The following is a 22,718-nucleotide window of genomic DNA, read 5'->3' on the forward strand; positions in this document are numbered from 1 at the left end:
TTACTGATACCCCCCTAAGCCATAGCCTATACCAAACCCTAATGCCAGATAACCAGCAGTGTTGAAAACATATCACTCAGCTGAAACCATTTGGGTAATATGTGTTTATCAGTCTCCGTTTTCAAATATCAAATGTCATCTGCATATTCTGGCTACAGCCACTGCCTTGTCACATTGTTTTGCTGCCTTAAGATCCTCTGACCCCAAGGTCTCTCTCCTGATCTGTGCATGTCAGTATCTTGCCCCCTAGCACATACTGCTGTTTTGGATTTCTATACCCCAAGTGCACCACTTTGCACTTCTTCACATTACATTTTAATTTACTAAAAATTAGACCATTCTTCAAATTTTTATAGATCAATGCTCATGTTGTCCACTCCCTCTGGGGTGTCCACACTGTTGCAAATCTTGGTGTTATTGGCAAGGGGAAATTAAGTCTTACCTGATAATTTTCTTTCCATTAGTTCTTCACACTATTCTAGGACTTGTGGGACAGTCACGTCTATCAACCAGCAGGTGGAGATGTAGCTCAGTTCTGTGTTCTCTACTATATAGTCCATCTATCTAGCTCTGTCCCTCAGTATCTAACAAATCAAACAGGAGAAAACCAAACCTGGAGCCTATCCATCAACCCAATCAACAAAGCCATCAACCATCCCAGGATATTGAGGGAACTTAGAGAGATTCTGGTGGTCCTTGTAAAGATTTGTTTAACAAATCCTTGGATATGGGAGAGATTTTGCGGGATTGGAGAAGAGAGGATGTGGTCACTCTTCGTATAAGTGGTGACAGAGAAGAAGTGGGAAACTATAGGGTGGTAAGCCTCATTTTGGTTATTGGAAAAGTGATGGAAGCATTGATGAAGGACAGTAAATTTCTCAGAATCCAATAAGTTACAGGATCCGAGGCAACATGGTTTTACTAAAGATAAAATCATGCCAAACGAATTTGATTGAAATCTTTGACTGGGCGACCACAGACATTTTTTTTTGTTACATTTGTACCCCGCGCTTTTCCCACTCATGGCAGGCTCAATGCGGCTTACATGGGGCAATGGACGGTTAAGTGACTTGCCCAGAGTCACAAGGATGAATCAGGGATGTACGTTAGATGTAATCTACTTGGATTTCAGTAAAGCCTTTGACACAGTTCCTCATAGAAGACTCTTTATTAAACTTGAAAGGCTGGAGTTAAGACCCAAAGTGGTGAATTGGTTTAGAAACTGGTTGATGAACAGACGCTAGAGGGTGGCGGTCAATGGAATTCACTTGGAGGAAGAAGGTAGCAGAGTGCCTCAGGGATCAGTGCTGGGGCCGATTCTGTTTAATATATGTGCGAGACACATTTCCAAAGGATTAAAAGATAAGGTTTGCCTTTTTGCGGATGATACTAAGATTTGTAATAGAGTGGACAACCTGGAGGGAATGGAAAACATGAAAAAGGATCTGCAAAAGTTAGAAAAATGGTCTAACGTTTGGCAATTAAAATTTAATGCAAAGAAGTGCAAAGTGATGCATATAAGGAGTAGAAACCCAATGGAGCCATATGTCCTAGGAGGTGAGAGGCTGATATGCACAGATGAGGAGACAGGAACCTTGGGGTGATGGTGTCTGAGGACCTGAAAGCGAAAAAACAGTGTGACAAAGCGGTGGCTGTAGCCAGAAGGATGCTAGGCTGTATTGAGAGAGGAGTAGCCAGCAGAAGAAAGGAGGTGTTGATGCCCCTGTACAAGTCACTGGTGAGGCCCTACCTGGAGTATTGTGTTCAGTTTTTAAAACCTGCTAAGCTAACTGCTTTTACCACATTCTCTGGCGACAAATTCCAGAGTTTAATTACATGTTGAATGAAGAAATATTTTCTGACTGTTTTAAATTTACTACTTAATGGTTCACTGCATGTCCCCTAGTCCTACTATTTTTGGAAAGAGTAAACTAGTGGTTCATGCTCACTCACTCCATTCCACTCATTTTATAGACCTATCTTTCCTCAGCCGCTGAAGGAAACCTAGCCGCTTTATCTTTCCCTCATAGGCAAGTCGTCCAATCCCCTTTACCATTTTCATCATCCTTCTCTGTACCTTTTCTAATTCCACTATATCTTTTTTGAGATGCTATGATCAGAATTGCAAACAGTATTAGAGGTGCGGTCGCAACATGGACCAATACGAAGGCATTGTAATAGTCTCATTTATGCTTTCCATTCCTTTCCTAATAATATCTAACATTCTATTTGCTTTCTTAGCCACAGCTGCACACTGAGCAGAGGGTTTCAAAGTATTATCAATGATGACACCTAGATCCTTTTCCTGGTTGGTGACTCCTAATATGGAACCTTCCATTATGTAACTATAGTTGGGTTCCTCTTTCCCACATGCATCACTTTGTACTTGCTCACATTAAATGCCATCTGCCATTTGGATGCCTATCCCAGTCTCGTAAGGTCCTCTTGCAATTTTTCACAATCCTCTTGCAATTTAACAACTTTGAATAATTTTGTTTCATCAGCAAATCTAATTACCTGACTAATTATTCCCATCACCAAACCATTTATAAATATGTTAAAAAGCAGCAGTCCCAGCACAGACCGCTAGGGAACTCCACTATCTACCCTCTTACATTGAGAATACTGATCGTTTTCTTATGAATAAGTAAATACAGTTTTTCTCTCATTATTTTTTTTTTCAGGAAGATGGGTATAGGAGGATATAATTTGTTTTCTAATTATTGCTCCTTTTTCTGCATTGGATTTGCTTTTGTAATGTGGTGAATTGAAAAAGTTGTTTTTTTTCCTTCCATTATGGTTATGATGGTACATTTAATTGCAATGTAATTTGATTTCTATTGTATAGCATTAAAAAAAATTAAAGAATACTGAACATTTAACCCACAGAGGTTAGATTGAGAATAGATACGAGGCTATCTAGCCCATTATATGGGTCGAAGCTAGTTGGTGGAGTTTGCTGGCAGTAGGCAGAATCACTGGTTCACCCAAAATAATAGCAAACGTTATTGAAAACAACAGTAAAAGATTATTAAAAAATAACAGACTGCCTATGCGTGATCCATCTGTAAAAAGACAGAAACAAAAAAAGGAAGATTGCCTCACAGATTTCCATCTGTAAAAAGGCAAAAGCTGTTCCAGTTGGATAGGCAGTGCCTTAAAAGATGGAAGACAAAAGCTTTTTTTTTTTTTACTTATTTGACAGCTTCTTCATTTACTTGAAAGCTTCCCAATGTAGATATAAATATCATGAAATCAAAACTGAATATCACTAAAACAGCTTCAAAAATTATTGAAGCTGGTGGAAACAGCACTAATAAAGGCTGTATTTTGTGCTCAGTTTTCTACACTGTTCTATACAATACAGTAATATATGGCCAACTTTCAGTGAGGATATCCTGTTTACTGATGGGTTCATCTTAACCGCTGTTGTAATCTGCCTTGGGAAGCCTGGTGTTATAAAGACTAGAAGTAAAATTAAATTCTCCTTTCATTGGGACACATGGAATCAAATCTTCACCTCATCTCTTTTGTAAATGGATTATTGTTTTGCGCATGTTTCAGGGACAAGTGGTTTTCATAAGTCAAAATAATACAAATAAATATTCTTTCATGCAGATCTCTCATTTGTTTAAACATAACTAAATGGGCTATAAGCCTCTAATGCTGTCCATTAGGTTTCTTATATTTTGTCCTTGTGATGACTTATACTGTGCCAAAACCGGAAATATAGTGGCACAGAATAATAGAATTCAGTAACATCCAAAACTTATTTTTTGTTTTAATCTTTATTTAAAGCACATGTTGGTTGATAAGCTTCATACAGAAGAAAAACAAAACAAAACAGTGAACCGTCCAACATGGAACATTAAAAACGTTTACTGAACTCATGCTGACTCATTTCCCCGTCACCAAATTTGTTCCTGTCATTTTGCTCCAACTCTTTTATTGCTGCTTTCCCTTAGCCATATACCACTGCATTCCACAAAACAAAAGGAGCAAGTTCCCACAAACCATCTTTCTCTTTTGATCTAGTCACAGGAAAGTTTTCTTTAAAAGCTCCCTGGTTTCAACCTAATTCATGTTTGATGTGCGATATGTCATAAATAAGTAAATAAATAGATAGAAACTAAATGTTGAGCACCTGATTTTCATGATGTCTGTTTTAGTGGTGCTTTAACAGGAGAAAAAAAATCTGCACAAATATAACACGTGCTAGGGTGTCCCAATAACCAGCCCCCCCCAAATGATTTACTGATTACAGTTTATAACGAATTACTCTACCTATTTAAAGTTATTCCGTTATTATATTTCCTCTTTGTACATCCATATGCTGAGTGGGGATATAATTGAGGTCTACAAAATCCTGAGTGATGTGGGGCGGGTGGAGGTGAATTGATTTTTCACTCATTCAAAAAGTACAAAGACCATGGGACACTCAATGAAACTGCATGGAAATACTTTTAAAACATATAGGAGGAAATATTTTTTTCACTCAAAGAATAATTAAGCTCTGGAACTCATTGCTGGAGGATGTGGTAATAACGGTTAGTGTATCTGGGTTAAAAAAAAAAAAAAGGTTTGAACAAGTTCCTGGATGAAAAATCCAGTCTGTTATTGAGATGGACATGGGGGAAGCCACTATTTGCCATAGGAATGGTACCATGGAGTGGTGCTACTAACTGGGTTTCTGCCAGGTACTTGTGACCTGGACTGGCCACTGCTGGGAGCAGGATACTGGGCTAGAAGGTCAAAGAGGGCCTCTGGAGCCAGAAAAGAAAGGAAACTTAAAACTGTGTGTGTGTGTGTGTGTGTGGGGGGGGGGGGGGGGGGTCATACTACGAGGATAAGGGAACAACACAGAAACAAAAAAGATGAATGAATGAAGGCAAAAATATCCACTGGGAAGGCACCATGAAAAGCCAAAAGTTTGACGTGCTGATGGGAGATCACAGACGTGACCTATCTGCTCCATCGAAAACTAAAGACTGCTGGTCCTGCGCTCGCACGTCAGGTGGGAAGGCACCCATGCATGCGTGGTGGGATGCTCCCAAAGGTTTCATAAAGAAATAGTATGCTGGGCAGTGTCTGTACCAGGCTCCATTAGATGATATCACCCAGTTGTGAGAATAATTGGCCTGCTTGTCCTCTGAGAAAGAGGAAGACAGGTAACAGTATCTGGAAAAACTAAGAGAAGTTGGTAGAGTACTCAGGAAAGCAAAGATGGAAATGAAGGAGGGGGGACTTTTTTTTTTTTTTTTAAAGACATGCTAATGATAGGAGTTAGTGCAAAATTGGCACTGAGAGACTCAAAGGTGAAGGAGAAGAATATGTACAAGCGATATGGATAAGTGGAATTACTTAACAAGCATTTCTGCTCTGTGTTCATGGATGAAAGGTTGGGAGTAGGACCGCAGAAGACAAATACAAATAGGAATGGAAGAGTACATAAGTACATAAGTACATAAGTAGTGCCATACTGGGAAAGACCAAAGGTCCATCTAGCCCAGCATCCTGTCACCGACAGTGGCCAATCCAGGTCAAGGGCACCTGGCACGCTCCCCAAACGTAAAAACATTCCAGACAAGTTATACCTAAAAATGCGGAATTTTTCCAAGTCCATTTAATAGCGGTCTATGGACTTGTCCTTTAGGAATCTATCTAACCCCTTTTTAAACTCCGTCAAGCTAACCGCCCGTACCACGTTCTCCGGCAATGAATTCCAGAGTCTAATTACACGTTGGGTGAAGAAAAATTTTCTCCGATTCGTTTTAAATTTACCACACTGTAGCTTCAACTCATGCCCTCTAGTCCTAGTATTTTTGGATAGCGTGAACAGTCGCTTCACATCCACCCGATCCATTCCACTCATTATTTTATACACTTCTATCATATCTCCCCTCAGCCGTCTCTTCTCCAAGCTGAAAAGCCCTAGCCTTCTCAGCCTCTCTTCATAGGAAAGTCGTCCCATCCCCACTATCATTTTCGTCGCCCTTCGCTGTACCTTTTCCAATTCTACTATATCTTTTTTGAGATACGGAGACCAGTACTGAACACAATACTCCAGGTGCGGTCGCACCATGGAGCGATACAACGGCATTATAACATCCGCACACCTGGACTCCATACCCTTCCTAATAACACCCAACATTCTATTCGCTTTCCTAGCCGCAGCAGCACACTGAGCAGAAGGTTTCAGCGTATCATCGACGACGACACCCAGATCCCTTTCTTGATCCGTAACTCCTAACGCGGAACCTTGCAAGACGTAGCTATAATTCGGGTTCCTCTTACCCACATGCATCACTTTGCACTTGTCAACATTGAACTTCATCTGCCACTTGCACGCCCATTCTCCCAGTCTCGCAAGGTCCTCCTGTAATCGTTCACATTCCTCCTGCGACTTGACGACCCTGAATAATTTTGTGTCATCGGCGAATTTAATTACCTCACTAGTTATTCCCATCTCTAGGTCATTTATAAATACATTAAAAAGCAACGGACCCAGCACAGACCCCTGCGGGACCCCACTAACTACCCTCCTCCACTGAGAATACTGGCCACGCAATCCTACTCTCTGCTTCCTATCTTTCAACCAGTTCTTAATCCATAATAATACCCTACCTCCGATTCCATGACTCTGCAATTTCTTCAGGAGTCTTTCGTGCGGCACTTTGTCAAACGCCTTCTGAAAATCCAGATATACAATATCAACCGGCTCCCCATTGTCCACATGTTTGCTTACCCCCTCAAAAAAATGCATTAGATTGGTGAGGCAAGACTTCCCTTCACTAAATCCGTGCTGACTTTGTCTCATCAGTCCATGTTTTTGTATATGCTCTGCAATTTTATTCTTAATAATAGCCTCCACCATCTTGCCCGGCACCGACGTCAGACTCACCGGTCTATAATTTCCCGGATCTCCTCTGGAACCTTTCTTAAAAATCGGAGTAACATTGGCTACCCTCCAGTCTTCCGGTATTACACTCGATTTTAGGGACAGATTGCATATTTCTAACAGTAGCTCCGCAAGTTCATTTTTTAGTTCTATTAATACTCTGGGATGAATACCATCAGGTCCCGGTGATTTACTACTCTTCAGCTTGCTGAACTGACCCATTACATCCTCCAAGGTTACAGAGAATTTGTTTAGTTTCTCCGACTCCCCCGCTTCAAATATCTTTCCGGCACCGGTGTCCCCCCCAAATCCTCCTCGGTGAAGACCGAAGCAAAGAATTCATTTAATTTCTCCGCTACGGCTTTGTCCTCCTTGATCGCCCCTTTAACACCATTTTCGTCCAGCGGCCCAACCGACTCTTTGGCCGGTTTCCTGCTTTTAATGTATCTAAAAAAGTTTTTACTATGTATTTTTGCTTCCAACGCTAATTTCTTCTCAAAGTCCTTTTTTGCCCTCCTTATCTCCGCTTTGCATTTGGCTTGGCATTCCTTATGTTTTATCCTGTTACTTTCAGTTGGTTCTCTTCTCCACTTTCTGAAGGATTGTTTTTTGGCTCTAATGATTTCCTTTATCTTACTGTTTAGCCACGCCGGCTGACGTTTAGTCTTTTTTCCCTTTTTTCTAATACGTGGAATATACAGTGGGGGAAATAAGTATTTGATCCCTTGCTGATTTTGTAAGTTTGCCCACTGACAAAGACATGAGCAGCCCATAATTGAAGGGTAGGTTATTGGTAACAGTGAGAGATAGCACATCACAAATTAAATCCGGAAAATCACATTGTGGAAAGTATATGAATTTATTTGCATTCTGCAGAGGGAAATAAGTATTTGATCCCCCACCAACCAGTAAGAGATCTGGCCCCTACAGACCAGGTAGATGCTCCAAATCAACTCGTTACCTGCATGACAGACAGCTGTCGGCAATGGTCACCTGTATGAAAGACACCTGTCCACAGACTCAGTGAATCAGTCAGACTCTAACCTCTACAAAATGGCCAAGAGCAAGGAGCTGTCTAAGGATGTCAGGGACAAGATCATACACCTGCACAAGGCTGGAAGGGGCTACAAAACCATCAGTAAGACGCTGGGCGAGAAGGAGACAACTGTTGGTGCCATAGTAAGAAAATGGAAGAAGTACAAAATGATTGTCAATCGACAAAGATCTGGGGCTCCACGCAAAATCTCACCTCGTGGGGTATCCTTGATCATGAGGAAGGTTAGAAATCAGCCTACAACTACAAGGGGGGAACTTGTCAATGATCTCAAGGCAGCTGGGACCACTGTCACCACGAAAACCATTGGTAACACATTACGACATAACGGATTGCAATCCTGCAGTGCCCGCAAGGTCCCCCTGCTCCGGAAGGCACATGTGACGGCCCGTCTGAAGTTTGCCAGTGAACACCTGGATGATGCCGAGAGTGATTGGGAGAAGGTGCTGTGGTCAGATGAGACAAAAATTGAGCTCTTTGGCATGAACTCAACTCGCCGTGTTTGGAGGAAGAGAAATGCTGCCTATGACCCAAAGAACACCGTCCCCACTGTCAAGCATGGAGGTGGAAATGTTATGTTTTGGGGGTGTTTCTCTGCTAAGGGCACAGGACTACTTCACCGCATCAATGGGAGAATGGATGGGGCCATGTACCGTACAATTCTGAGTGACAACCTCCTTCCCTCCGCCAGGGCCTTAAAAATGGGTCGTGGCTGGGTCTTCCAGCACGACAATGACCCAAAACATACAGCCAAGGCAACAAAGGAGTGGCTCAGGAAGAAGCACATTAGGGTCATGGAGTGGCCTAGCCAGTCACCAGACCTTAATCCCATTGAAAACTTATGGAGGGAGCTGAAGCTGCGAGTTGCCAAGCGACAGCCCAGAACTCTTAATGATTTAGAGATGATCTGCAAAGAGGAGTGGACCAAAATTCCTCCTGACATGTGTGCAAACCTCATCATCAACTACAGAAGACGTCTGACCGCTGTGCTTGCCAACAAGGGTTTTGCCACCAAGTATTAGGTCTTGTTTGCCAGAGGGATTAAATACTTATTTCCCTCTGCAGAATGCAAATAAATTCATATACTTTCCACAATGTGATTTTCCGGATTTAATTTGTGATGTGCTATCTCTCACTGTTACCAATAACCTACCCTTCAATTATGGGCTGCTCATGTCTTTGATGAAACAAAAAAGTGAGGAGAATGGATGAGGATACCAACTGTTTTATATTTATTCACTTAAAAAATTCACTTAAAAAATTACATGTGCATAAACAGCGACCCGACACGGCCGTGTTTCGGCACAATGGCCTGCTTCAGGGGTCTTTATAACCTAAATTAAACAATAAAATATATTAAAAAAGATATATTGATTTAACAAATATTTAATGAACATAAATATAAAAGACTAACATTATCTAAAATAGTAGCATGGATTGTACAAACTTGTGAATTATCTTTGACTCGTTCAAATAATAACATGTTTAAATATATATAAAGTTAAAAAGGTTATAATGAATTGTACAATATTATTATAAAAAATATTGCCATGAAACTTATGTTATAAAACCACATAATTAATATTTTTGACAATACATGATTGCATGAAATGTTTCTAATTGATCAAATAAACATAAAATTACAATTGAAATTGTATAATTAAACATTATATGTTTTAATTAATGCTTAAATTGTGTCTAATTGTACAAATGAACAATGTATAAGTGTAAATGAAATGAACAATGTATAAATGTGAATAAAAAATTAATTAACAATGTATAAGTGTGAATAAAAAATTTTTTAAAGATTAAACAATGTATAAGTGTGAATAAAAAATTCATTTAATTGAAAATGATATGCTTCCAAAATGAATTTTTGTTGCTAAATTGTGTCATGAATAAATAGATTGTAAGATATTTATTCATTTTAAAATATTTTATCATATTCATGACACAATTTAGCAACAAAAATTCATTTTGGAAGCATATCATTTTCAATTAAATGAATTTTTTATTCACACTTATACATTGTTTAATCTTTAAAAAAATTTTTATTCACACTTATACATTGTTAATTAATTTTTTATTCACATTTATACATTGTTCATTTCATTTACACTTATACATTGTTCATTTGTACAATTAGACACAATTTAAGCATTAATTAAAACATATAATGTTTAATTATACAATTTCAATTGTAATTTTATGTTTATTTGATCAATTAGAAACATTTCATGCAATCATGTATTGTCAAAAATATTAATTATGTGGTTTTATAACATAAGTTTCATGGCAATATTTTTTTATAATAATATTGTACAATTCATTATAACCTTTTTAACTTTATATATATTTAAACATGTTATTATTTGAACGAGTCAAAGATAATTCACAAGTTTGTACAATCCATGCTACTATTTTAGATAATGTTAGTCTTTTATATTTATGTTCATTAAATATTTGTTAAATCAATATATCTTTTTTAATATATTTTATTGTTTAATTTAGGTTATAAAGACCCCTGAAGCAGGCCATTGTGCCGAAACACGGCCGTGTCGGGTCGCTGTTTATGCACATGTAATTTTTTAAGTGAATTTTTTAAGTGAATAAATATAAAACAGTTGGTATCCTCATCCATTCTCCTCACTTTTTTGTTTCATCTTCACGGTGTCGTGAGGATTTTTTACCTCCTTTTTTGCCTTCGCTGCTCATGTCTTTGTCAGTGGGCAAACTTACAAAATCAGCAAGGGATCAAATACTTATTTCCCCCACTGTATTTGTCCTGAACCTCCAGGATGGTGTTTTTAAACAGCATCCACGCCTGATGCAAGTTTTTTACTCTGCGAGCTGCTCCTTTCAGTCTTTTTTTCACCATTTTTCTCATTTTGTCGTAATCACCTTTTCTATAGTTAAACGCTAGCGTACTTGATTTCCTAGTTTCACTTCCTTCAATGCCAATATCAAAACCGATCATATTATGATCACTGTTATCAAGCGGCCCTCGTATCGTTACCCCCTGCACTAGATCATGAGCACCACTAAGGACTAAGTCTAGTATTTTTCCTTCTCTTGTCGGCTCCTGAACTAGCTGTTCCATGAAGCTGTCCTTGATTTCATCAAGAAATCTTATGTCCCTTACGTGTACAGATGTTACATTAACCCAGTCTATATGCGGGTAATTGAAATCCCCCATTATTATTGTGTTGCCCAGTTTGTTTGCGTCCCTGATTTCCTTTAACATTTCCGCATCCGTCTGTTCGTCCTGGCCAGGCGGACGGTAGTACACTCCTATCACTATCCTTTTCCCCTTTGCACATGGAATTTCAATCCACAGTGATTCCAAGGAGTGTTTTGCTTCCTGCAGAATTTTCAATCTATTTGATTCAAGGCTCTCGTTAATATACAATGCTACCCCTCCACCAATCCGATTCACCCTATCACTACGATATAATTTGTACCCCGGTATGACAGTGTCCCACTGGTTATCCTCCTTCCACCAGGTCTCAGAGATGCCTATTATATCTAATTTTTCATTTAGTGCAATATATTCTAACTCCCCCATCTTATTTCTTAGGCTCCTGGCATTCGCATATAGACATTTCAAACTATGTTTGTTGTTCCTAAGTACATCATGCTTAGTACTTGACAGTATTAACTGGCAATCTTTTGTCTGATTTTTATTGTTATTTAAAGATACCCGATCTACTACAATCTCTTTTGCAACCTCACTATCAGGATACTCTATCTTCCCTGTTATGGTGATATCTTTGAAAGATACCTTATCCCGAACCATGCTCTTTTGAGCGACTGTCGGCCTTCCCCCCATTTCTAGTTTAAAAGCTGCTCTATCTCCTTCTTAAACGCCGATGCCAGCAGCCTGGTCCCACTCTGGTTAAGATGGAGCCCATCCTTTCGGAATAGGCTCCCCCTTCCCCAGAATGTTGCCCAGTTCCTAACAAATCTAAAGCCCTCCTCCCTGCACCATCGTCTCATCCACGCATTGAGACTCTGGAGCTCTGCCTGTCTCTTGGGCCCTGCGCGTGGCACAGGTAGCATTTCAGAAAATGCTACCCTGGAGGATCTGGATTTCAGCTTTCTACCTAAGAGCCTAAATTTTGCTTCCAGAACCTCTCTCCCACATTTTCCTATGTCATTGGTACCCACATGTACCAAGACAGCGGACTCCTCCCCAGCACTATCTAGAATCCTATCTAGGTGACACGTGAGGTCCGCCACCTTCGCACCAGGCAGGCAAGTCACCAGGCGATCCTCACGTCCACCAGCCACCCAGCTATCTATATGCCTAATGATCGAATCACCAAGTACAACAGCTGTCCTAACCTTTCCCTCCCGGGCAACATTTGGAGATATATCCTCGGTGCGAAAGGATAATACATCCCCTGGTGGGCAGGTCCTGGCTACAGGAGTACTTCCTACTTCACCAGGGTGATGCTCTCCTTCTAGGAGACCTCCCTCCTCCAAGGTAGCACAGGGGCTACCTGACTGGAGGTGGGACTTCTCTACAACATCCCTGTAGGTCTCCTCTATGTACCTCTCTGTCTCCCTCAGCTCCATCAAGTCTGCTACTCTAGCCTCAAGGGAACGGACACGTTCTCTGAGAGCTAGGAGCTCTTTGCATCGGGCACACACATATGACACCTCACCAATTGGGAGATAATCATACATGTGACACTCAATGCAAAAGACTGGATAGCACCCCTCTCGCTGCTGGACTGCTGACTCCAATCTTCAAAGGACTGTGTTCATAAGGAGCTAGCTAAACTAAAGGTGGACAAAGCGATGGGGCTGGATGACATAGGTCTAAGGTACTGAAGAATTAGAGAAGCTCTGGCAGCTCCATTGTTGACCTTTTTAATGCTTCTCTAGTCATGAGTAGTCCCAAAGGACTGGGGAAGGGCAGATGTAGTCCATTTCCACAAAAGCAGGAGATAGGTCAGATTAACTGGCCTGAGGTTCCCAATGTGGTAAGTAAATTAATGAAAATGCTAAACAGAGAATAGTGAGGTTTCTGGAATCTAATGGATTGCAGGACCAAAGGCAAGATGGTTTTATCTTGCTAGACGAATCTGATTACTTTCTTTGACTGTGTGACCAGAAAGACAGATTTGTGGTGATAAGATTTTAGAAACGCCTTTGATACAGATCTGCATAGATGACTTGCAAATAAATTGAGTGCCCTCTGTATGGGCCTTAAAGTGAATAACTGGGTAAGGAACTGGTTGAGTGGAAAACAAAGGGTAGTGGTAAATGGAGCTCACTCTTAAAAAGGGATAGTACATGATGGCAGATAAAGACCTGTACGGTCCATCCAGTGTGCCCTACAAGATAAACTCATTTTACATGGTATTTTGATTTGTCCTTGTCATTCTCAGGGCACAGACCATAGAAGTCTGCCCAGCACTCTTCTTGTACTAAGTTCTGAAGCTAACATTGAAGCCCCTTAAAATTTACACTCCAGCCCATCCCTATCTATTCAGTCACAATCAGGGCGTAGACCATAGAAGTCTTCCCAGCACCGGTTTTGTTTCCCAATTACCAGCATCACCACCCAATCTCCGCTAAGATTCCGCGGATCCATTCCTTCAAAACACGATTCCTTTGTGTTTATCCCGCGCATGCTTGAATTCCATTACCGTTTTCATCTCCACCACCTCCAGCGGGAGGGCATTCCACATATCCACCACCCTCTCCATGAAAAAAATACTTCCTGACATTACTCCTGAGTCTGCCCCCCTTCAACCTCAATTCATGTCCTCTAGTTCTACCGCCTTCCCGTCTCCAGAAAAGGTTCGTTTGCGGAATAATACCTTTCAAATATTTGAACGTCTGTATCATGTCACCCCTGTTTCTCCTTTCCTCCAAGGTATACATGTTCAGGTCACCAAGTCTCTCCTGGTACGGTTTGCAATACAAATCCCATTGATGTAAGTGGTGTGCCACAAGGATCAGTTCTAGGTCTGTTTTCTTTTTAACCTTTTTTTAAGTGACATTGTGGAAGGGCTCTCTGATAAGGTTTGCCTCTTGGTTGATAATAAAATCTGTAATAGGGTAAACCGTGATGGTGTGGATAATGTGAGGAGGGACCAAGTGAAGCTTGAAGAATGGTTCATAATTTGGCAGATAAGATTCAATGCTAAAAAAAAATCCAGGGTCATGCATTTGGGTTACAAAAACTTGAAAGAGTGGTACAGTTTAGGAAGTGAAGTAGTTTTGTGCACGAAAGAGGAGCGGGATGGGTAGGGATCATATGTGATAATCTTAAGATGACCAAACAGATAGATAAGGCAACTGCAAAAAACAGAAGGATGTTTGGGTGCATAGGGAGAGGAATGGCCAGCAGAAAAAAGGAAGAGGTAATGGCCCTGTATAAGTCTCTGGTGAGACCTCATTTAGAGTACTATGTACAGTTCTGGTCAGAAAAGCAAGTTACATCAGCTGCAGGAACATAAACTAATGCTCTACAGGTAAATGTATAAAGAATAAAGATTTGGGACTAAAAATTCAATGAAAAACTGAAATGCAAATTTCTACTCACTTTACCCTGATCCACAGGACTCAAACACAGTACCAGTCTCATTCATACCTCATCCACAACTTTCACTGTGACCTTTCATATCCCATGTACAAAATAGAAACACACTGACTAGATCCCTCTGCTACATTTCTTATTCCTTGATCCTCATCTCCCACACAAACTCTGTCATGTCCACATCAACCCTAGACCCCCAGCTTCCACATCATCTTTTACACTAAACTCACACTAATCCTCCATTTACTTCTGTCCTTGACCCTCTACTTTTACATCCAGCACCCATCATTTTCAGCCCTGTGGCTCACAGCCTGGTATTTAGCTACTTCATTGTGATCTTGATTTAATCCAGTTTGTCTTGTCTGATTTTCTCCTATTCCTATCTCAGTTTTTTTAATCATTTGTAAACCATTTAAAAAATGAGGAAATGGTTTAGTAAACGAATAAACTAAACCTGATAGCAGCTACCTCTTACCAGTTCATCTCTCACATCCAGCCCTGATACTCTGCTTCTACACTAACCATACTTCACTTCTATCCCTGATTCTTAGCTTCCACTTTAACCACTTTTCCATCTCTCACCCTCGCATCTCATACTGCACTTCAACACTCAGCACCCTCACGTGTAAGGGATGCTTTATTTCTTTAAGCTCGTCAGCTGTGTTTATACCAAACTGAATACCTCACACAGCTATTCTAAGCAGCTACATTCCAGCAGGGCTCAGAAAGATTTTCCATAAGCACTTCAGACTATCTTTTTATGGCTTGATTTGCAGTAAACAGTAAAACTTATTAAGAATGATGACAGAAAAAGTTAGAAAAAAAGCACATAAGAAAACTATAAAAGCATAAACTCACCATCCTCAATGACAACCTTGATCAGACGAATTGAACCATTTCGGGCTTTGGCAAAAAAATCTTTTAGCTCCGGGGTAGCTATAAGAACCAAAAACATATTGATCAAAAGCCTCAAACAAAAAAAAATAAAATAAATGAACAGGATTCCCAAAATAAATTACAGCCAGAAAACAAAGGAAAAAATAAGTTAGTATAGAGTAGAACTAACTACTAAAATTAAAAGTAGGTAAAATAGAAATAAAATTGAATTCTGTAACACAGGAGTTGATATCAGAGCGCCAACCTGAAAGGTCCTGCTTTTCTGAACGCTAATCAGTGTTAAATACCGGCTCTGTGAAGGGCATGTGATCCACAGAACCTGATATCATAAAGGGGGTGGGGGGGGGGGGGGGGAACATAATCTCCCAAATTTAGCTGATGGTTTGGCAGTCGAGGAAGGCAGAGCTCAAGTATCAGCCTATGCAATTTACAGAGTGTCCTGGAGGAGGGAACAGAAGAAGGAGGAGGAAGATACACCCTCTGTTGTATTCTGAAATTTGTTTTTATTCTCTTCTGTTTTGTAAGCTGCAGTCTTGAAGGCATGACTCCAGAACTCCCCAGAAACACCAGAACATAACTCAAATTTTTGTCTAAACTAATCTAAATTTCTAGATGTCCTGTTGTTACTGTGTATTTCTTAATATGGAAGCCATTTAAAATTTAGATACATTTTCAAGCCTGTAGCAAAAGTCCAAAGCACAGTACTGTATTAGTTTGGTCAAGAATTCCATCATGGAGATTTATTCAAAGAAGCCAGTTTTTTTTTTGTTTTTACTTTTCTCATATTTATATTCTCAACAGATACTGTGTTTTGGCTTTTCTACTGTGGAATAGCCAGACAGCCAATTTTGGGTGGGCCTGAGCCCAAAGTGAGTGGGCACAAAATTCTCTGCCCTGCCCTACCCCACCTCAAAATATAAATACTTTAGCTAATGAGGATCCTCAAGCTCTGTCAGCTGAAGACTTCCTCAGAAAGGCGGCCAGAACTCCCTTTTACCGAGCTTGGCAGGCTGTAGCAATGTCCCCTGAACCACAGTTGCCGGCATCCCATGCACACTTAGTTGTTGGTGGCTTAAGGATACTGTTGCCGACAGCAGAGCTTGGTAGAAGGGAGTTCTGGCAGTCTTTGGAGGAAGTCCTTAGCTGGGAATGCTTGGGGATCCCCACCAGCTATACAGCAAGGTTCAGGACTGGTGTCAGACCTGTTTGGGCCCGGGTCAGAAAATAAAGGAGGGCCCCCCTCCCTGATTCCCTCTCTGCCATTACTATCACACCAGCAGATCCTCACCAAATACAGAACAAGGGATCACAAATTAGAAATAAAAATATTTAGACAAAAATCGAACTAGGAACCCCAAGAAGTTAAACTTAGCATTACTGCAACACTGGAGACATAAAACAGAAATGCATTTCCTTTTCTACTGAACACAATACAAAGACATTTGCTATGCACATTTCAAAAAGCTAACATATTCCATTTAAACCATTCAAAATAAAATGCTTTGTTTCTACCATTGTTGTCTGGACATTTTAATTTTTCCATCTTGCAGATTCTAGTTTCCCTTTTTTGCTTTCCTGTCGTCTGCTAATTCTCCTTCAAGCGGTTGCAGTACATTTGTCTTTTCTCCTCTATCCTGTCTATACTCTCACTGCACCTGCCTCTGACAGATTGATCATTCCTTTTTAGCGCTATTCTGCCTCTCACCCTTCTTCTCCTCCTTTTTACTTTTCAACTAGCTACCGAATTTCCATCTTCTTTCACCTAGTAGCATACCCATTCCCCATCTCACTCCTTCCCCACCCTTACATTCCATCTTTAATCTACTCCCGACTACCATATTTCTACCCTCTGTAATCACTATCCTCTCATTCATTTCCTTGCCACCCCCTCCTGGCCTCTCCCACAGGGTTCCACCATTCCCATCATCTTCCTCCCTCCATACTTCAAGTTCAGCATCTGATCCCTCTTCCTCCCTATACCACCCTCATAGCCTGACATCTCCCTGTCCCTGCTCTCTTCCCTCCTTTCCTCTCACTCATGGTCCAGCATTTCTCCCTCTTTCTTCTCTCACTCCCATTGTCTGGCATCTCTCCACCACTCTCTCCTGGATCCAACATCTCCCCTCTCTACCTCTTCTTCCATCTACCCCTCTCCCCCACTGTCAACTATCTCTCCCTCCCTGTGCCCTGGGTCCAACATCTCTTCCCCCTCCCCCATGCAGCATTCTTCTTCCTTTCTTCCTTCCACTGCTATGTTCAACAATTCTACCTCTCCCCCTCCCTTGTGGTCCGGGTCCACTGTCTCTCTCCCCCTCCCATGCAGCATCTCTCCTCTCTACCATCATGTCTAACATTACTCCCTCACCTCCACCCCTATATCCAACATTTCTCCCCTCCTCCCCATGCACCACTTCTCATTCCTCTCCACTCCTATGGCCAATCTTTTCCCCTCTCTCACCCTGTATCCCCTTTACATGCAGCACTTATCCCTCCCCTCCAACTCATTTGCAAGATTTCTCCCTTTCTCACCCCCTTCCACCCCTTTGCTGCATCTCTCCCCCCTATCCCCTTTGCATGCAGCACTTATCCCTCTCCTCCACCTCATTTGCAAGATTTCTCCCTTTCTCAAATCCCTGTACCCCTTTGTTGCATCTCTCCCTTCCTCCCCTCCACGTCCAACAATTCTCCCTCCCATGCAGCATCTTTCCCCTTCAATCTTCTCTTCCCTGCGCAGCATCTTCCCCCCTCAATCTTCTCTCTCCCGTGCATCTTCCCCCCTCAATCTTCTCTCTCCCGTGCATCTTCCCCCCTCAATCTTCTCTCTCCCGTGCATCTTCCCCCCTCAATCTTCTCTCTCCCGTGCAGCATCTTTCCCCCCTCAATCTTCTCTCTCCCGTGTAGCATCTTTCCCCCTCAATCTTCCCTCCCCCATTCAGCATCTTTCCCCTCCAATTTCTCTCCCGCAGACAGCATCTTTCCCCTCCAATTTCTCTCCCGCAGACAGCATCTTTCCCCTCCAATTTCTCTCCCCCAGACTGCATATTTTCCCTCCAATTTCTCTTCCCTACCCCACTCACAACTCTCCTTCTCGCGCTTCCATGAATCACCAGCAACAATTCTCACTCATTGCCTGCCACTAACCTGGAAGCCTCTCCTGTGCCGCATCCTGACCAGGCAGAAACTGGAAATTGCAGCAGAGCAGAGGCTTTTGGGTTAGTGGCAGGCAGCATGTGAGAATCGCTGGGCTCCCGCAGTACTGAAAGATGCACCGCTGCTGGGTGGGCCTGACCCCAAAGCTATGCCCATGATTTTCAGGGCAGTGTAGTGCAACAGAGTTCAGGTGGCATAAGTTCAAATGTTGATTTGCTCATATTACAAACCCAAAAGCAAACAGCAAATTGAAGGAGGTTTACAGTATATGAAGGCTGGGGAATGATGGAAAGGAACACAGCAAATTCATTTTTAATCCATTATTCAGAAGGAATATACTGATGTATCTGAAGTGAATGCCTCAAATTTAGAAGCACGAGGGTAGATACAGGGATAGAGACAGAACATTCCATACTTCCTCTGTAATCTACAATGCCACAGCCTATTTTCCAACTGGGGAATCACAAAATTTGAAATTGCATCCTTCTAGTTTCAAACCAGAGATATAACCACTAAAGCAACAGATTTAAATGAGATAATCACTATATACTTTGTTAAAAATAGGAAACTATTTTTTAAATTTTTTTCAAATAATTATAATCTAATAACAAAGCTCAAAATATATACATTTTATATACCTAAATCAAAGTTCCAAAACATTCATCACATAAATCCCTGCTCAGATTAAAAACCCCCCATTCGTAATCACCCCCCTGGGTATCTTATGCAATATCCCAATACAAATCATCATACATTGTCATTCAACTAGTAAAAAATAATCAAAAACTATGAGCCCCGTTTACTAAGCTGTGCTAGAGTTGCCTATATGTTCCTATGGGCGACTTAGCGTGTGCTAACACTAGCACATGCTAAAAACGCTAATGCACCCTTAGCTCTGCATAGTAAACAGGGTCCTATATCTTTGCATATATGAATCATTAAACATTATTAAACGAAGCAAACACCCACAGAAGGTGATCTCTCCACAGGAGAAGCAAAGAAACATACAAACAGTGGATCCAAACACATTCAAGGAACAACAATTTATTTTTGAGTTGCAGACCTTACATCCCAATGGTCTGAATATGGAGACAGATTTATCAGTATTCCTTTGAGCAACTATATTCATTATTTATTTATTTATTATTTTTTAAAATCGCTTTTATGCACATTTGTATGTTTTTACAATTTCCACGACACCACCTGTTTGGATCCACTGTTTGTATGTTTGTCATTAAACATTATCCCAGAGAATTATGTTAAATTAGAAATAGCAACTAACACCTAAACGTAAAAAAGTCTTTCAAGATGGAACTAACTCCTTAAAGTCAAAAGCTGTTGAGCATTCCAACAGCAGAAGTTTTTTCAATGTTCATAAATGTCCCCAGTAACTTTGGTGTTCTGCAAACATTCTTCAAAACTTAATAAAAAGTAAAGATACCACAGAACAGTTTCAAGATTTTTTTTGGCATTCAAATTAACTTCAACTCTGCACTCCGTCGACAGAAGACGAAACTTGTTGCTTCCTAGGCTCTAGAGCAAAGAGCTTATTACTTCCAAAACTCTCCAACAGAGGGTTTTAGTTAGATACCAAGGTAGCAGTGTTTTAACTAGAATCCTTGAGTCTATCTGAGCTGGTTCTAAACTTTTCTGGCTGAACTGAAGGAAAGAATTATCAGGTAAATATAAGTTCACGTCTCTCTTCATCTGGTCAGATGAAGAAGACGTACCAGAGCTTCTACCTCTAGGCAAGGCAGGAGGTGGCCATGGTGGCTCTATACATTCTTCCACCAAACCCAGCTTTCTGCCTGGCCTATATGACTAATTGATAAGGTTTTGAAATGGACTGCAAGGATAACCAAATGACTGGTCACTCTGTAAATGTTTTCTAGTGGTATATTCCTATGTTCTTGCATTGGAAAAAGGAAAAACACCAAGAACACTATTTTGCAGTAATTCAGATACTGAAGAGAGACAGAAATAAAGATTCCATCCATTTACTCTTTTTACAATTTCTTGCATTCAAAATGTAATAAAATTTTCTTGGACCAAAAAAAAAAAAAAGAATACTACAGAAATATGAGCATAAAGAGTTCAACAATTCAGATGGACACGAAGAAGAGGATTTTCAAAGGATTTATCCCGCTAACTTTGAAAAATAGTTAGATAAGATCTAGCTGGGTAAAAACTCCACTCCTCTGACTAAGGCTCCAATGGTCAAAATTCTGGTGCTATTCCGAATAGTGCTGTAAAAATACCACTGGAACAGCACAGAACAACACAGCCCTAATGCTCAATGCTAATGAGATGCAAATATAGGAGGGCTGTGCTTGGCAAATGCGCAGAATGGTTCTGCGGTAAGCTTGGCTCCTGTGTGCAAGCGCCTGGTAAAAACCCGAATGTGAAGCACATACTGGTGTTTCTGTGGCCTAAATATGTTTAAATTTTTTTTCTTTTATTAAGCTTGTACACTTATATTTAGAAGCAGGAAACAGATGTCAATGTGTGGTTTCGCATTGGTCTGCTATTTCTCATGACCAGTGCTTAAGAGCTCACACAGGCTTCATTCCGTGCCATGACGGAACAATGTAATCCACATTGAGCCTGCAAATGGGTGGGAAAATGTGGGATACAAATGCAACAAATAAATAAATAAATTCTGCTTCCAAAAGCAATCAAAACCGCCAGATTTTGCAGAAAGACTCATGAGAGAAGCATGAGAATCATGGAAAATCCTCTCTTCCAGTACCCTAATGCCTGCTCCGACCTGGTGTTATTTTTTGCAGCAGTAAGGCAGTTTTGTTTTGGGCACTCTCTTCTGAGCATTGAGGAGGAATACAAAATGACCTCACTAACATGAGCTTGACTGCATTTGCATGTTATCTGAGCTAATGCCTGGTGTGCTCGTTATTTCTCTAGACCTCTGAACATTCTGCGCAGGTAAATGCGGATGCCAGTATGGAGCTAATGGCCTCTAGTGCTCAAGTTTACTTTTGAGCATCAGGGCCTAAATTTGAGCTTCTCATATCAAAAAGTGGTATATAAAGGGAGGCAGGTGCAGAAGAATTCCTGGTGATTTAGCTAGTCAGCATGGATTTTCAGTGCTAACCAGTTAAATTTGACAAAACTGCAGTCACACACATGGCTATGCTAAATCTAGCCAGACAAATTCTGTCCAGTTTAATCTAAGAACATTTTTACCTGCAAAGCTAACCAAGTACAGAAACAGGAATCGGAACTGGGTGGTGGTGGGGAGAGAAATCAACACCTTGTAGAGAAGGAAGGGAAAGAGAAATGATGTAAGGTTATAGGCAACACGACAGCACATGATGACACTGTGGTCAAAAACGGTTTACTCAAAACGTCTTATTTTAATTAGGGTTGTACTGAATAATCGTATTTGATTCGGCCCCGAATAGTTCCTAGAATACATTTGCATTCAGACAAATAGCGATTTAAATTTGAATATGAATAATTTGAGGCTCTACTGTGCTAAATCCTACTGAAATAAACACGATCTCTGATTTAATGTTGCTTCTTTTATTATTTGTTAGGTTAAAGCTTAATGCCCATTATTCGTATTTGACTGAATATTTTTCATTATTAGTATTTGGTCAAATAATAAAATATGCTATTCGGTACAGCTGTAACATTCTTGTACTGCACCTGGATGTACACAGTGTACAATAATGATAATTATCAGAGTATCATAAGATCAGCATTCTTCTATCACGGTTGTCTCTCGATCTCTTTTCTGCTGAATTTAATCTAGTTAACCATTTCCTTTTACAATGGTTAAAATCCATTGGTACCTTGGGTATCATGTTTTCACTCCTCTGTCTGAACTTTTCAACTTACTGACGACTCCAAGCTCTCCTCTGTCCTCTCCCGGATTTCAGGTGTTCCTCAAGGCTCCATCCTTGCACCCACTCTGTTTGACATTTTCCTTGTACCTCTCCTCACTCCTATTCAATCTCAGGGCTATACTCATTTTTGTTATGCACATGATATGCACATCCTCCACTCACTACCTCAGTCTTCCTCTTCTGCTTCCCCAATCAACGACTGCTTGCATCTTGTCTCTGCTTGGCTGAAAGACAACAGGTTTTTTTCTCAACACCACCAAATGTGAGGCCATTTACTTTCCTAATCCCACTTCTATCATA

General features: G+C 40.7%; 1 protein-coding gene across 2 annotated transcripts in view; it reads right to left on the minus strand.

The window, feature by feature from the left end:
• The window catches only part of TWF2 (twinfilin actin binding protein 2), a 127,026-nt gene that overhangs the window by 64,467 nt on the left and 39,841 nt on the right, over positions 1 to 22,718 (minus strand). Inside the window, exon 2 of one of the 2 annotated variants that reach the window (XM_030208568.1) lies at positions 15,364 to 15,441. The exons of the other annotated variant lie outside the window; for it this stretch is intronic. Within the exon in view, the coding sequence (XP_030064428.1) occupies positions 15,364 to 15,441 (78 nt within the window). The remainder of the gene's footprint in view (positions 1 to 15,363; positions 15,442 to 22,718) is intronic. 2 annotated transcript variants of the gene reach the window in all.

Source organism: Microcaecilia unicolor, chromosome 6 (assembly GCF_901765095.1).
Source record: "Microcaecilia unicolor chromosome 6, aMicUni1.1, whole genome shotgun sequence".
Classification (NCBI taxonomy): Eukaryota; Metazoa; Chordata; class Amphibia; order Gymnophiona; family Siphonopidae; genus Microcaecilia; species Microcaecilia unicolor.